General features: G+C 39.4%; 1 protein-coding gene across 1 annotated transcript in view; it reads left to right on the top strand.

Moving 5' to 3' along the window:
* The first annotated feature begins 5371 nt into the window (after positions 1-5371).
* Positions 5372-15520, top strand: part of LOC131889481 (phospholipase B1, membrane-associated-like) — a 15540-nt gene continuing 5391 nt past the window's right edge. Inside the window, exons 1-2 of the mRNA XM_059238586.1 lie at positions 5372-5991; positions 14186-14402. Coding sequence (XP_059094569.1) covers positions 5767-5991; positions 14186-14402 — 442 coding nt within the window. The 5' untranslated portion in view covers positions 5372-5766. The remainder of the gene's footprint in view (positions 5992-14185; positions 14403-15520) is intronic.

The raw sequence follows: 15520 nt of genomic DNA, 5'->3' as shown, positions 1-15520 counted from the left end.
GTCTTGGTGTTGTCTGGAACAGAAAATTTTGTTTATCATCTCAAAGATTGCCAATTGTGCTGCTTTTAGATGAGGCATGCAGGTAACAAGAAGGTACATAGGAAAGTGGCCTATTGTCTTGGCAAAAGACCCGTTACTGAGAGGTGAAATTTCAAATGACAAGTACTGATAAGGCACCTAGTACCGGTTGTCGGGGAAATACACTCTCCATTTTTTCCAAAAGGCTTTCACTAAGTGTGGTATGTCAACTTTTCGAGATTAGATGATCGTCATTAAGTCATTGCGTCCTTCAGATATGTATTTAAGGCCAATTTAAATCAAATGTTAACGTGGGCCAGCTACTTAGCATCAGCAAAAAGTTACTTTTCCAGAATTCATATCATAAGGTATTGTCAGGGTTTGGCCTCGAAGAAAAAAAAGGTTAAGGCTTTTGAAGCGGGGCAACGAATATTGTAAAAAAGGAGGGGCCCTAAGATGGAGCCCTGGAGAACACCTGACTTGACATCATGTATGTAAATAAGGAATCCCTCAACCTTAACAATTTGCTTCCTATCACGAGTGAAGCTTCTTACCCAATTGAGAACCTTGCCTTGGATCTCAGTGTCATGAAGTCTATTCAACAAAAGGCTATGATCTATTTTGTCAAAGGCCAAAGCAAAATCAAGACAGACACTTTCTGAACCACTCTGCTCTCAGTTTCTAATTGGTCATTTTCGATAGAGGCCTTAATCTTACCCGGATTTACGTCCAACTTTTTTGGAGAGTAGCCACGAATACTGGACTAACTACGACTACGGAGTCCAGCTCATATTTCTATAAGTTCGCGATTACTAAGTTTATCAAAATTATGCATAAAAAGAAACTCAATATGCAAATAAAGATGCAAAAAAAACAAGCCCAGGATGCATATGAGAATGCAATCAAACTTCAAAGATGCTTTATATTGTTATGGCATATTAAGTTGTTTTCAGCAATATGTTAAGATGGAAGCATACATTCTTAAAACAGTGTGCTCTGATTCCAGTGGATCTTAACGGTAATCTAAGACTAAACTTCCATGACAATCATAGGTGTTAACGTGTTGTCAATATGGGCGATCAAGTTCGATTTCGAACTTTAGTAATTGCTCTGTAGGGTGCGCTATCCAGCATAGGGACATCTAGTGGTCTTTAGACATACTATTTCAGAATGGGCATCTGGCAGAGGGTATCATAATCTATCGTTCAAAGGGCCGGTTTCATGAAAAGTGGCTCTTTTAAAATTACAAATCTGGCATTTGATTTCATACAGTGTGATCAAGGAATGGTTCAACTAATATAAGCTTTCACTTGTATAAGCATTAGCCCTTTGCCATTGATGCATTTAGTAAATTAGTAGATGTTTTCTGGGATTTATTTATTGATTCTGACATGAGGGTCCTCACGGGAAGCTAGCCTATGGAAAGGGGAAGGGCAAGATTGGTGTGTTCCCCTGCCTGCTCTTCAGATCAAGTAACACTGCTAAATGCTCAATTTACCCATCCCTATAATCTGATGTCAATTGACTCATTGAAGCGGGAAAGGAAGATGACGTCATCGTCAAATTTTGAGAGATCACTCCTACTTTTGAGGCTTCATATCTCTTTGCTGAGGGATTAAATTGAAGTTCAGTTCTTTTATCCATTATAAGAATGGTTCATGCAGGTAGGTATTTTTATAAACTGTTAAGTTTCACTCATTAACATGAATAAAAACTAATTTTAGAAGAAAAAAGCCTTATAGAATTTCGTATTTTTGCAATGAACTTTTTGAAACCTTAGAAAATGTTATTGTCCAATATTAAGATTTATATCTTGGATTTTTAGTACCTTTACTTTTATGAGAAGTGCCCCAATGACCTCCCAAAATTTGTGCTGCTTTTCATCGTGCAGCTGCTACTTCAATGGTAACAGTAGAGGGCTTGTCAGAGAAAAGTTGCTCCAACCAAGCCACTTGAGACTTTGCTTTGAACACATTTTGGCAGATAAACGTTATTCTCCACCGATTAGTTGGCGGTGCTCATTTTTAAATTTGTGACAAACTGTTAGACAGGTTTAGATAGAGGCTTTAAGGGCTATTAATATCGTGTTAGGTTAGGTTGGTTTAGGTTAGGTAAGGTTTGATTAGTTTAGGTTAAGTTTAAAAAAGTAGCACCGCCAACTAATCGGTGGAGAATAACGTTTACCCATTTTGGTAGTTGGGCAGCAGGGTGTCGGGCTGATCGACTTCTCTTGCCTTACTCAGTTTCAACCAAAGCAGACAATCGAGCCATCAACTCACTGGCTCCCTGAATTCGGAACTTGATTTTGAGAATCACGTAACTAAATGTGTTCACAGCTGATCCCCATCGCACACACACCAGGCAGCCGCGAGGGAGGCAAAAAAAAATCTCAGAAATCTCGTGAGTGTCGCTTCTCTGACTAGCCCTCTAGGTAACAGTGATTATTGGGTCCTGTCTTTGGCAGCTTGCAATCTTTGTGCGTTTCTCACTTGTCTGCTTTTAGAACTGAGCTAGCCTATGGGGGTCAGTCTTTTCTTTAGCCACAGACTTCTAGAGAGGAAGACTGCAAACAGAAGCAAAAGTTTGGCATCTCTTGACCCATTCACTATATTGAGAATTAGTACAAAGTAGGATCATAGTATGTAGTTCAGTAGGTGTACTTAGCCAAAATTGAGCCACGCTTTGGTTACTCAGGAGATATGGTCAAAGTTATGTACCAATCACAACATGAAATTTGAAATTTCAGCCTACTCTATATCAGTCACTTGCGTTTTTGACATCATAATTTTGAAACAAGCCATTTACCAAGTAGAGCATAAAAATGACGTTTAAGAAGTTGGCGTCATTAATTTCTGAAGATATCGCCATCTACTGTTCAAAGGGCCGGTTTCTTGAAAAGTGGCTTGTTTAGAATAACAAGTTTGGCATCATTTTGAATGAATTTTGCATTAAATTTCATGCAGTGTGATCAAGAAATGGCTAACCTAACACATGCTTTCACTTTTATAAGCATTAGCCCCTTACCAGTGATGCATTTGACATATAAATGCATTTTCTTCTGTATTTATGTACTGACTCAGACATGAAGGTGCTCAGGGGAGCTAGCCTGGAGAAAAAAGGGAATGAAGACTTCCTACTTTCTTTTTTGACTTCCTTCCTCTTTGAACCTCTTTGGATTTAACCTGTCACTTTCTGTAACTCAGAGTTTGACTCTTAGATGGCGGGACAACAGCACTATCGGAAAATTGCCATCGCGGCAATGTCTCATGTCTCAGATTTCAAAAAGCCATTAAACATGATCTCCCCCATAAGACGGATAGTGTTTTAGACTTTAAATAGTTCAAAATTTAGAAATCAGTTATTTTCCTATTATGCATTTCCATCGGCTTGGCAAACGTCTTGCCAAATAAACATAAAGATGGAAGTAATCAAGTACTAAGCAAATAAACAAGGCTGGACTGCTTCAAAGCTACACAAGGAAGCTAAATGATGTAAAAAAATCTTGACTCCTCAAGTATTGCAATGGAATGTATTTTGAACAATTATGTCAAGCTTTCCTGCCATTGCTCATTAATATGATTTGATGACGGGAAACTTTAAACTTTATGAATACATAAAGCAAAAAAAAACATTGGTATAGGGAAGTATGGCTTTGATGGGGAAAAAAACAAAAAACATTGGCCGTCAAAATTTTAATAAAAGTAATTGTAACGAGTAACGTCATCACATTTTTGGGCGAGTAATGGTTGTGTACAAAATTACTCTTTTGGCCAAAGTAATTGTAACTGTTTTTCGTTTCTTTTATTGAGGTACGACTAAAACCCCGTTACTCAGAAAGCATGGCTTCTTCGCCTAATCTCTACCACGAAACACAGTGTATTTGTCGGGTAGAATTTAGAACAAGGCGGCTCCATGGTCCAAACTACTCAGAGCTCAGCGTAGCAGGTTTTGGCAAATTAGTTGCCATCCAATGATCTCATACTTGGCCCTACCACACTGCTATTACTCAGGTCTGGTGGAGAAGAATTGGCCAAACCAGTTTTCACATCTAAAGAACTTAATATTCATTCGCGCTGCAAACATATTTCTTCGGGCTTCCCTACAGCTACTGAGAATCTAATCCCGATCCGCGAACTCGCCTACGCAATTAATTCCTTTATGAAACGGAAGTTAATTGAATGATGAGCCGACAGTGAAATGATAATAATAATGAATAATAGCCTGAGACAGAAGAGAGGAGGTGGAATTCATAGTTCTAAGTAACCTGGATTCTTGCAGGATGAAGGTGCACTCAAAACGTACGTTAAGTCTTTACGGTCATTGCATTTGTATTGACACTAAAACTTGGATCAGGACAAAGGTTATAATGGTTTTTCCAGTTACGGACTGGCAATTAAAGACATCAACTTTTCGTCTAATGACACCCACCATTGGTCAATACCATTCTCCCCTTGGTCCCTTGCTTTACCTCAAGATGATATTTTTTTACATGAAACGCATCACTTTCAAAGTTGCTCTGATTTACCCTCGAACACTTAGCCCGTAGATTTACTAATCCTAATACCTAATTTAGTGTTTATATTTTGGCAACAAAACACCAATCAAATTAGATCTCACAATTTGGTCTTCACTCGAGGACAGTACAAATACTTGGTTACCAGTTTGTAAACGTGAAGGTATCGGCAAATCCACAGACTAATAGTTTGATCAAACGCGTATCCATATCATCGGCGTATCCTACTACAATTTTTGTACCGTGTATTTTACATACAAGGTGTGCAGGTAGACTGTTAACACTTCCTTTTCTTTTAAACATAGATAGTGCGTAGGAATGACGCAATGACAACACCAGAAATGCTCAAAGAAATAAGAATACGGCCATAACTACAAGGTTTGTTGGGTTCAAACCTGATGATAAGAACAGGATATTTACTTCCTGTCCTATGATCGACGTGCTTAGGATGTCGGTCAAGCACCTGAGTTGGCGTTCAATACTATGTAGATTCTTACTAACTCGCTGCCTAGCTCAGAACTCGTTGATTCATGCACGCATAGAAGAATTAGGTTATACATTCGCGTTCAAGCATACGAGCGCCAAAGAGGGATCAACAAAGCGAGGAACATGAGGCCTCCCTCCCACTCCAAAGTCCGAGCACACTGAGCACTCACTACACAAGAGTTGCAGATCATCTGAGACAAGCTCTCAAAGAAACACGATCTCCGAAAACTTTTTTCCAACGACTGATCAACTCTGCTCAGTTTCCCAGCACTGATTGTCTACACTGGCAAAACGTACAATGGGTCAAACCTACAACACAACACGTTACACGCAAGACGCAAGACGCGCACGCATACGGACACAAACATTTCAATTGGCAAGTGGATGGCCAAGGTTAACCCTAATTGAGTCCTGCATGTTGCTATTCCGTAATTATTCTGGGTTTAGCGCACACGGAGAGATGCAAGAGATTCTGCACGAATGAAGCGGGAAACCGTTTTTCGAGCAAATCTCCCAGGCGATGATCATCCCGTCTACCTCTCCGGCTCATTGAACCCCTGAAACGATCACCAGATCAACAAACCCGCGAATCGTGCGCTAAAGATATGTTCCATGCGGAAAGCCAGCCTCAGTTGGATGTCAACCGCTATTTCGTGAGGTGGTTTATCAAAAGGTGTTACGGTTCTTCCGTCAAACGGAACTGTTTTGTAGTGATCCAGCCATGACGAGATTATGAAAGCCTGGCCAAAATGATTGTTCTACCTCAGTACCTGTTACCGTTTTTAGGCTGCCAACTGGCAATTTGTGGTGCTCAAAATGGGTTTTCGGGATCCCAGGCGTTGCTTGGGATTGGCGATACTTTAGTAGGCCAACCCCTACGTACTTTAGTGGCAGGAGGCGTGGCAGGAACCAATATGGTGAACCAGGTCTTCTTGCGGACAACTAATGCCTCCAATCAAGCCTTCCTCAATCAGGTACAAATCGAAGAGCAGCAATTGATAGCCTAAAGATTCATCATAACCCAAACGTCTTTGAATGTCTCGACCGGCATTTCCAATTTTCAAATGTCTGAACATGTTTTAGCTCAATGAACCTTAAGGAAAACACGATGTTCGCCGATATCAAAACTAATTCTACTTAGATTCCAAAGATGTCTAAAACAGTTTGGTTTGATAAGATCATCCTTTTTACCTGTGATCAACGCATGTGTCAAAAATGTTTGGCTTTAAAACAGTATGAAAGACAAAAGGTGAAGACGAGTATCATAGCCTTGCTTAACTCAACATTGTTTAATCTCATTTTTCATTTCATAAAACATTTTTCTTTTCCTTATAATTTGACAATTTCCAAGACATTCTTATGAAATGAAATCACTTTCAACTGGTTGTAGGAATAGTCACAAATGCTGAGTTTTGTTGCAGATTTCATGCGTTTTGAGATCCCTCCCAAGCCCTCGAAAACATCTGCTAGTTCGTACTTTAGTTCATACATTCTAGCGTAAATCACCACAGCTAACAGATCCCAATACACAAAGGGACAACTTCCAATTCTTAACAAGATTTTTGGGAAGATAAAACAAATGTTTTCGGGGCTTACAGATAATGCTATTCGTAGGTGTAGTGAAACCATCGTGAAAAGTGACACTGTCCCAAAAGCGGGATGGAAACAAACTCCTGTTTAATAACTTTTCACTGGGGTTTTAAGAATGTTTGATTGCTGAGTGAGCTTTATTAAAGTGAGGGGTAATCAGATCAAGCTTTATCAATTGTTCAGGAGTCACAAGCTGCTATTTTTGTGGCTTATCCGCTTCACCACTTATTCGCTTAAACCCTTCCAAGAACCAATTAAATTCTGGGTCGACCGAAATTCTCAACTCAGATTGGTTGAGGCTAGAGGGCTAGTTACAAGCCCTCTAGTTGAGGCATAAGGCAAAGCGGTCAAGCGGTCAAGGGGATAAGCCACGAAAATATCTGCTACAAAAGCACCCTCAAACACTTGTACGTTGTACTCTTCTTTTCTGGGGTTTTCATTTACCAATTTGCTCCCACCTAACATTCGTAGGGAATACGTAGGGGTTTACCTGCCTGTCGATTTGTGAATGACTTCGTCTATTTGTTTTAAGCAACTCCGGAGAAACCCTTTTTAAGGACTATTGCGATGATCAGACACCATATTAACATGAATTATAAACCTTTTATGCCATACTGCAGAAAATATGTAACGATTAAAGTGTGCAAGTAATCATTAAAGAAAAATAATAATAGTACTTTTCAAATTGTCTACAGAACGAATCGGAAAATTGGCAACCAGTGCAATTGAGAAGCCGCAAGTGTTTGCAAAATTAGTGCACCGCATGGCATTGCTTTAACCTCAGATTTAAGTCGGTTTCTTCGTTTTTCACCTCAAGGTGAACGCCGTCAACGCACCCTTTTAAGTAGACATTTTCAGCGGTTTTGAAAGGAAGAACAGGGCTAGTCACTTGTCGGTCATGAATGAATGGATATTTATTTCCATCAGAAGCGAAAAACACGAGAGGCAAATGCGACCCCTTAGAAGTCATAGTTTGGTTGATGAATAAAGCAAAAAAAAATCCTCCAAAAAGACTAAAACTTTGTTAATCTGCCCAGATCAAAACGATTTAACCCACTAGGCCTGCGCACAAGCCACCTAGTTTCCGTAATCGGGCGGGATGCTGCGGCTCTGGGGAGAAGAATTGGCATCTTGGAATTGGGTTAGAGCTTTGCGTTCTTTTTCAGATGAGACTGACTTTTGACAAGAGGCAAAGTTTTGAAAACCAACGAGTGAATCTCAGATCCCAAAAGATCGTACTTTAGTACACAACTTGGATCTTGTCTTAATTCACTTCGTCACTTTAGAAAACTGGGCTCAAGTGACTGCAACGTATTTCAATTTGTCAGCTTGCTCGAAAAAGTGGACTTAAAGTATGCCCTCTCAGGGCCCACTACACAATAAAAAAATATTGTTTGTTTCCCTAAATTTCGAGTCTTTTTGCTTGACGAGTCCGGCAAAAAGTCAAAAAATCAGAGGATTCGACCCAACACTACTTTTGGCGGTTCGAGATAGCAGTTGCTGTATTTTAACTTTAAAACCCCAAGGAGTGGTCTCAGAAACATCCACAACATTTCATGTGGTTAGGCCTTCAATATTATTCAAAACTTGACCGCATCATCGGCTTTTGTGCTTGACTCTTATTTCATCTTTTAATTCCTATCTACCGAAAAAAAAATAACCTTTTTGCGAATTGAATCAACAAACAATACGTCTCCTGCTCAAAAATCTCAAAATCAGCGTGGATGTATTCCATTTGAAGGACGAAAATGAATTCATACATAATTACACGCTGTTGCTTTCCTTTTATCTGTTCTACCTGATTTGCCGCAAGATATGCTATTTCTTGTGTTTTATAGTTTTGGCTTTAGCATTATAATATGTTAGCCATGGTTACAACAAGGAATTTAGAAGAATGCGCGCAAATTTTGGTGTCAAACTGTATCGTGTGGATTGTACTTGTGAGCAGCTTAACAAGGAGTGCTCTTGTGAACGTTAAGCGCGTGCAGAACTCTATTGGGCTCTCGCTCTTTCATTTATACCTGGTGAAAGAACCATATGGAATGATACGATATGAGGATGCAAGGTTAAAGAGAATTGCATAGCAACATATCCAGTCATGCTTGATGCTTGGAATTTAAAGCTACAGATACTGTTGGACTATCTGCAGTCTTCATTGGGCTTCCCAGTTTGAGATGGATACAATTTTTCAGGATTATTCTGAATAATCTAACGACATTTATGATCTGCCCAATCTATCTGTGGTTTGAGGCGAGCCAAAACTGAAGCCAAAACTCGAAATCGGAGGATGAGAAGCAATAGGAACAACGTCCTTCATGGTCTATATGTGAATTTTATTGCAGATTGCACGTGAGGCTGAGGCGCTTGAATACAGCCTGCAGAATGGATTGCTAATCTCTACTAGGTGGGGGGTACCAAAACCAATGGCTTCTTAAGCGCGATTAAAACATGCAAAAATCAGTAAAAATCGTAGTGTTATATGGTAGTGTTGGTTTTATGGTCTGCTGGTGCAATGATCTCATAATGTTGACAATTCGATAGCATATTCTCAAAAATGGCATTGAAAAAAACACGATGCAATTAGATTATGGTAAATAATTCACAAAGCATATCATGTACAAATGTCGTTCTCTCCTTTGCCGTCGCATCTTTATTTCACTTGAGCCAGTTCAGTAATTTCGACAGTTAATTCTTTTTGAAACACTGACAGAGGTATTTTAAGCTCTGGGGGCTGTCAAGAGGGTCTCTGTTGATAGTGACCGAATTGTTACTTCCCTAAGATAAGAAAATCAAGTCTTTCATGTAGGAGAAAGACACTTTCCTGGGGGGACAAAATCGTTTGTCTGGTTTGATTTTTCACGGGCTTTCCTAATCGCTATGGGCAATGTGATCCAAAGAACATTCTCTTTTGATTTCGTTTTTTCACAGCCTTTTCTAACCGCTATTAGGAATGTAATCCACAGTACTATTAAGATGAAAGGTTATATTTCGACTATTTTTTTACCTTTGAAGCTTGGTAGTAGTGATGTCAGTATCTCTTCCTATGCTGATGATACAAAATTGGTATGTGGTAGGAATGGTTAGAATTCCGGTTGTCTCGTAATGGTCCTAAACCAAATCTACTCTTGGGTTGGGGCAAGTAACATGGCACTGAATGGAACGAAATTCCGCTTAATGACCTTTGAGCCAACGCCATTAGACACTCCACTATTAGATGATGAAGGTCGCATCTATGAAAGATTTAGGTGTAGTCCCCAAAAACAATGGAAAGTTCGATGAGCATATCCAGTTGAAGGTGGGCAAAGCTTTTCAAATGCGTGGTTGGATATATTGCACGTTTAAGTCCAGAGATAGCATGTTAACATGCCGCATCTTGAATATGCCTCGCCCATTTGGGCCCCAATTAGTTCAGCAGGTTTGCAAAATCTCGCGCAGGTCCAAAGATTTTCACTAGGAACATCACAGGAATTAGAGAGCTCTCGTATTGGGAGAGACTAAAAAAGTTGGGACTGTACAGTGTTCAGAGAAGGTACGAAAGGTATCTGATACTGTACGTCTTCAAAAGCATCCATGAGCTTTGTCCCAACCCAGGATTTAGGGTCAATTCTAGTGACTGTAGAGGCATAATGTGCGTTTTGAGAGCACCTTTAAGCCCTCAAGAATCCAGGCTAGTTCGAACAATGAAGTCCAACTCTCTTCTTTCTCCGGTTCGTTCATTGTTCAATTTGCTGCCCTCAAATATTCGTAGAGAGTATGTAGGTGTTGATCCAGGAGCAGGATTTAAGTCAAACTTGGACAAATTTGTGATTAAAATCCGTGAGCAAGCCTAAATTCAAGAGCTAGCCAGATATGCCAATTCTAATTCGTTGGTCGATCAAATAATATAAACAAATAAAAGTTGAGCAAAATGAATAAATTTCTTGTCTTGAACTGCTGGGATTCCAATTCCAGTAGCGGTAAGGAAGTTCGCAAAAAATCATCTGTGTATGTCATTTGGTCTAGTCCTTGAATGTAGGTTTGATCTTACAATCTACTCAAAAAAATTGTCCAAGTCTGACTTGAAAATAACGCCTACGTATTCCTTACGAATACTAGAAGGAAGCAAATTTAACAATGAGTGAGCTCGAGAAAGCAAGAGGTGGATTTTTGAACTAACCTGGATTCTCGAGGCTATTAAAATGAAAGGTTAAAAGTTCAGTTAACTACTCACCAAGGGTCTTTTTAATTACTTTTTATCTCGCTTTTTTCCACGTTTTGTTGTTTGTTGTAGCTCTGTTTGCTTCTATTCTTTGGTTTTCTTTGGCATGACAGCAAAGTAATTGCACGAGCTTATTACAAAAGCTTAACACCGATTGTGGCATTGTCGAACCCACTTTTCAAACTATTTTTGTTTTTGCACTTTGCTGTACTTAATTGTAATGTGGAGAAAAAAAATCCGAAATATTCTTTTCAGAATACTACTTCTGCCCGCTAGATTCACTCGCTCACTTCTTAGCCATGGTGCCAACCAGAGCTGGGGCGAGTCCTCTGATTTTTTTGTATTTTTGGCCGGACTCGAGTCAGGTCAAGCAAGAAGACTCGTCTTGCGAACTTTAAAGAAAAAAATGTTTTGACGAGACTGGACTACAGTCCGGCTAATTCCTCCAAAATTGAGTAAGAGACTCGAGTGCACTCTCCCCAGCACCAGTGCCAATAGTGAACCCCTAGAATAGGTGTTTGAAAATGGCTTGGCATGCTCCCTTAGGGCTTCGAGCCGTATACAATGCATGACGGACTCCATGATCTACATATGATGAGCAGCAGAGCATGCTGAAGTCGAGAACTAGTATTTGCGAATAATGTTAAGAAGTTAAGTTTTGTTTTTCCAAAGAACATAATTTTGTACAGTGAGGCTGAAAATATTGCAAGTTCAGGTCACATAATTTGCCACTTGAAATCACATACTAAGAAACAGTTTGGACTTGAAAATCACTCTCTTCCTTGCTCTTTTTAGTTATTGTCATGCCATTGATCAATGTTTTCGTCTCCATGCTGCACCGTTATAATGTAGATACGTGGACATTTTTTGTAATTATTCAAGTATTTGCATGGCAGCATGTCGAAGAAAGTATCCTTAGGTGTTTATCCTTATTCTTTGCCTCCTTGGATATCAATAACTCGAGTCTTTAAATCCATCAAACAGAAGCACACATATTGTATTCGCCTATTCCTTGAGGCACAGGAATTAGAAGTGTGAAGATTTTACTTGATCTTTCACCCTTTTCACCCCATAAAAATTGATGCGTTCGTGTGAGTCCCGGTTTATTTGAAATGGTTGTGGCTGGCACTGCAGATGAGCCTGCGGTCTGAAATCCATTAAAACACTAAGCAAAGCTATGTGTACTATTCTAGATTGGACAAGCCTAGACTGTGGTCTGTCAATGTGTTTTGGACTACCCTCTGCCATTTTAACAAGGAGAGCAATAATACAAATGTCACTATTAAAGCCGTCCAAAATTTCATTTTGAATTCTTTGAATGTTTTCAGCAATTCAAGAACGCTACGTTCACGTCACAACTTGCCAAGATAGATAATGGCATTTTAGTAAATCGAATCCTCGCGAGAGTAATCCAATTTAATACAAAGTTTTCGATTAGCTAGAAGTTTCATTAGGCGATTTCAACTTGTCATCAGTATCAGAAATTATTGCCACAACATTCAGAGGGCTGTTTTTTTGGCCAAAGTGGCTCGCTAAAAAAGACAAATTTTGACATGTCGGAAGATATTGGGATTGAATTTCATACAGTGGAGTCATAGTATGGTTAGGCTAATGAATGAAGGCGGGTAATCATAGTACCTTGGTAGAGTCCCTATCATCCATTTCCACTATGCAGACCTGCGTTGTAATTACATAATTTCATGTAATTGTAAGTAATTACATTTGAACTCGACAAGTTGAAAATGAAAAGAATTATATTTGGACCAATGCCATTGAGCTTTTTCATTTTCAAATTACAATCACATTCCCACCCATATGAAACGTTTTCACGCACAGACTTTTAGATTATTCTAAAATAATAAATATTCATCGTCGTTCAGCTCATAAAAGCATTAATTTTTTGTTATTTGTTTCTAACCATCTTTTGCTCGGTTTTTGATACGCTCTAGACAAATTCACCTCATTAAGTTCCAACATCTTTGGCGAACCCCTGATGCTAACTTGACAGATGACTGGCAAGGGGTTTTCTAAAACCAAAAAGCAGGCAATCTTTTTTTGCATTTCAAAATACAAACTGAGTATGACAAGAGGTCATAAGATGTCTATTTTCAAAACATTTCTGACAAAAATATGAAGATGGTTGATCAGTAGCACCATTCCGACAATGAGAGTATATCCTAATGAAACCACAAAACAGTTTCATATAACCTCAGAGGGTAAATTGCAAGCAAACGAAAGACAAGAAAATTTCAAAGCAGATTCCGTATATTATTGGCGGATGACTTAAGTTCTGTCAAGTCGGATATCCCACGAGGCATAATTTTGGGTCGCCCCTGTTTCAAAAGCATAGCATTGCTATATGAACAGTATTACTTTTTGTGCTGATGATACGAAGAATGTAAGTTTACGAATAGGGGTGGTAGGTATTAGCAAAGTTCAAGTACCCTGGTTGTGAAGTGCTAGACTAGAATCTACTCTTAGGTTGATGAGAGTAATTTGGGCTTGAAGAAACTCCACTCAATGACCTTCACTGGGTCGCCATTGGACAAACCAGTTGCAGGTTATGTAGGTCATTCATGAATGAATTAAGACATTTCTTCAAGAAAATGGAAAGTCCGATTTGAAGGTAGGTGAAACTTTTCAAAAGCGTGGTTGGATACATAGGAAGTTCAACTTTTGGGACGTATCACGATCCAAATTCTGTTCAAGTCCACTATCCAGCCAGATCCTAAATATGCTTCGCTCATTTGGGCTCCATCTACCCAAGAGGGTCGAACAAAAGCCAGCTTTTAGGGCCAATTATAGTAACCGTAGAGACTTTATGTGCGGTTTGGAGGGGCATTCAAGCGCTCGATAATCCAGATCATGAAGAACTCCAGTCTCACTTAGCCAGAATATAACAGTGGCCAGATTTAAACTTCACCATATATATTGGATTCGTCAACTTGGGCGGAGGTTCAGTACCGTGGTGTTAACGTATGGACTTTTCTTTAATGAAAAACCATTCACCATTTCAATGAGTTTTTCTTGTCGACAAAGTATTCGCCTTTCTCTTTAAACTCGATAGCAAGAAATAACAAACTCACCGAAGGTCTTGATCATTTTTTTGTAACCAGTACAAAGAATGTCATTCAAAGTAAACACTGTCGTGTATGAATGTATGATAAGAAGGGATAACAAAATATGGTCAAGAACAATAATGAAATACTTGATGTAGCAACGAGTTGGTATTAGTTGATCTAAGAAGCCCCTGAACATGAGGTTGCATAGCGATATACATATTGATTTTTTTTTATTAAGCCTCATTTTCTGCAAACTTAAAAAAAAGAACATGATTTTCCCGTTACAATCTCCACTACAATTATTCCTTCATTTTTCAGAGAAATCGAAGGAGTTGTCAGCTGAATGCCGATCTTCCCTTTCCCTGTGGTTTCTTAGAAAAATCTTATCCTCCTCCAAAGAGCGTCCACAAACTTCGTCCTGGCGATATTCAAGTGATAGCTGGACTGGGAGATTCCATCTCAGCTGGCACAGGGGCCCTCTCAAAAACAATTTTTGAAGTTGGTAGCGAATTCCGAGGAGTGGCCTTCGCAGCAGGTACGCTTCAATATGAATTGTTTTCATGCCTTTCTTCAGATAAAGGCAATCTCAAAAGCAGAGTTAACGTGACCAAGATGAAGCCAGATCGCAATTTTTCATTCATGGGTAGTGGTGGGTGAGGGTTGTGTAAGGGCTAGCCTCGCCCAGCCAGCAAAGCCGGCCATCATATCGTCTAATTTGTTCGATTAGGCAGTGTCATGTCCATATCAATTTGGTTCTCAGTTTGTGGGTGCCTATGTATTGAAGTATTGCTTTCATAAGCTTTGTCAAGTTTGGTCGATTTCAAAATGAGGATTGATTAGGCGAAAACAAAGCCAGATCACAAGCTAAATTTTCAATCATATTCGTACATCATAACCAATCATTTTAAAGCCGACAGAACAGTCTTTTAGCATACCAGCAAGTGTATGCATATATACTCTATCTGATTTGGTCTTTTCTTGTTTTGGCATGGTAGCACATATTTTCTTTTACAGGGACCGGTTTTCAGCGGTATAAAGTTCCCTCTCCGGCACGCAAAGGAAACCAAACGCCAAATCTTATTTCATGGCGCTGTGTTCATGAGTGGTCTGAATTTAAGTTTCCAGCCACTCTTGAAGAAAATAGACATTCTCTAACGTCAAATTTGGCTTCAAGTGGTTTCAAGGGAAAATCGTACCTTGAAAAACCGGTTCTTGCAAAAAAAAAACTGTGTATTCAATAGCGGCAGCGTTCTTTGCATGCAGTTTATTCAAATTTGGATCTCAAAAAGTCAATTGGGCACCTTGAATGCGTTCACCATTTCATCATAGTAGAAGTAACATAGAAGAGCAAAAATCGAGTTTGTTGTGGTTTTTTATTGCAGCTGAATTGGTAACCAGTGGACAGTGCAACTCTAGCTGATGGAAAGCAGCGCCTCTACAATCAGAAACTATACCCTAGTGCCGTCAAACTCGACGGCATGAAATGGGCAAATGCATTCAAGGTGTCTTGACCTTGTTGGCTTTCTCACAGACTTCTAGAAATATGTACTGCAAACAAGCTTCCCAGCAAATTGGCCTGCTCTTGGTCATAGCCACTCTGAGCCACTTTTCGAATTAAAGCAATAAAATGAGAAACGTAGGTAGATCTCTTCA

This window comes from Tigriopus californicus, chromosome 10 (assembly GCF_007210705.1).
Source record: "Tigriopus californicus strain San Diego chromosome 10, Tcal_SD_v2.1, whole genome shotgun sequence".
Lineage (NCBI taxonomy): Eukaryota > Metazoa > Arthropoda > Copepoda > Harpacticoida > Harpacticidae > Tigriopus > Tigriopus californicus.
The sequence above is the reverse complement of the archived record's forward strand: the minus strand, read 5'-3'. Positions and strand labels throughout refer to the sequence as shown.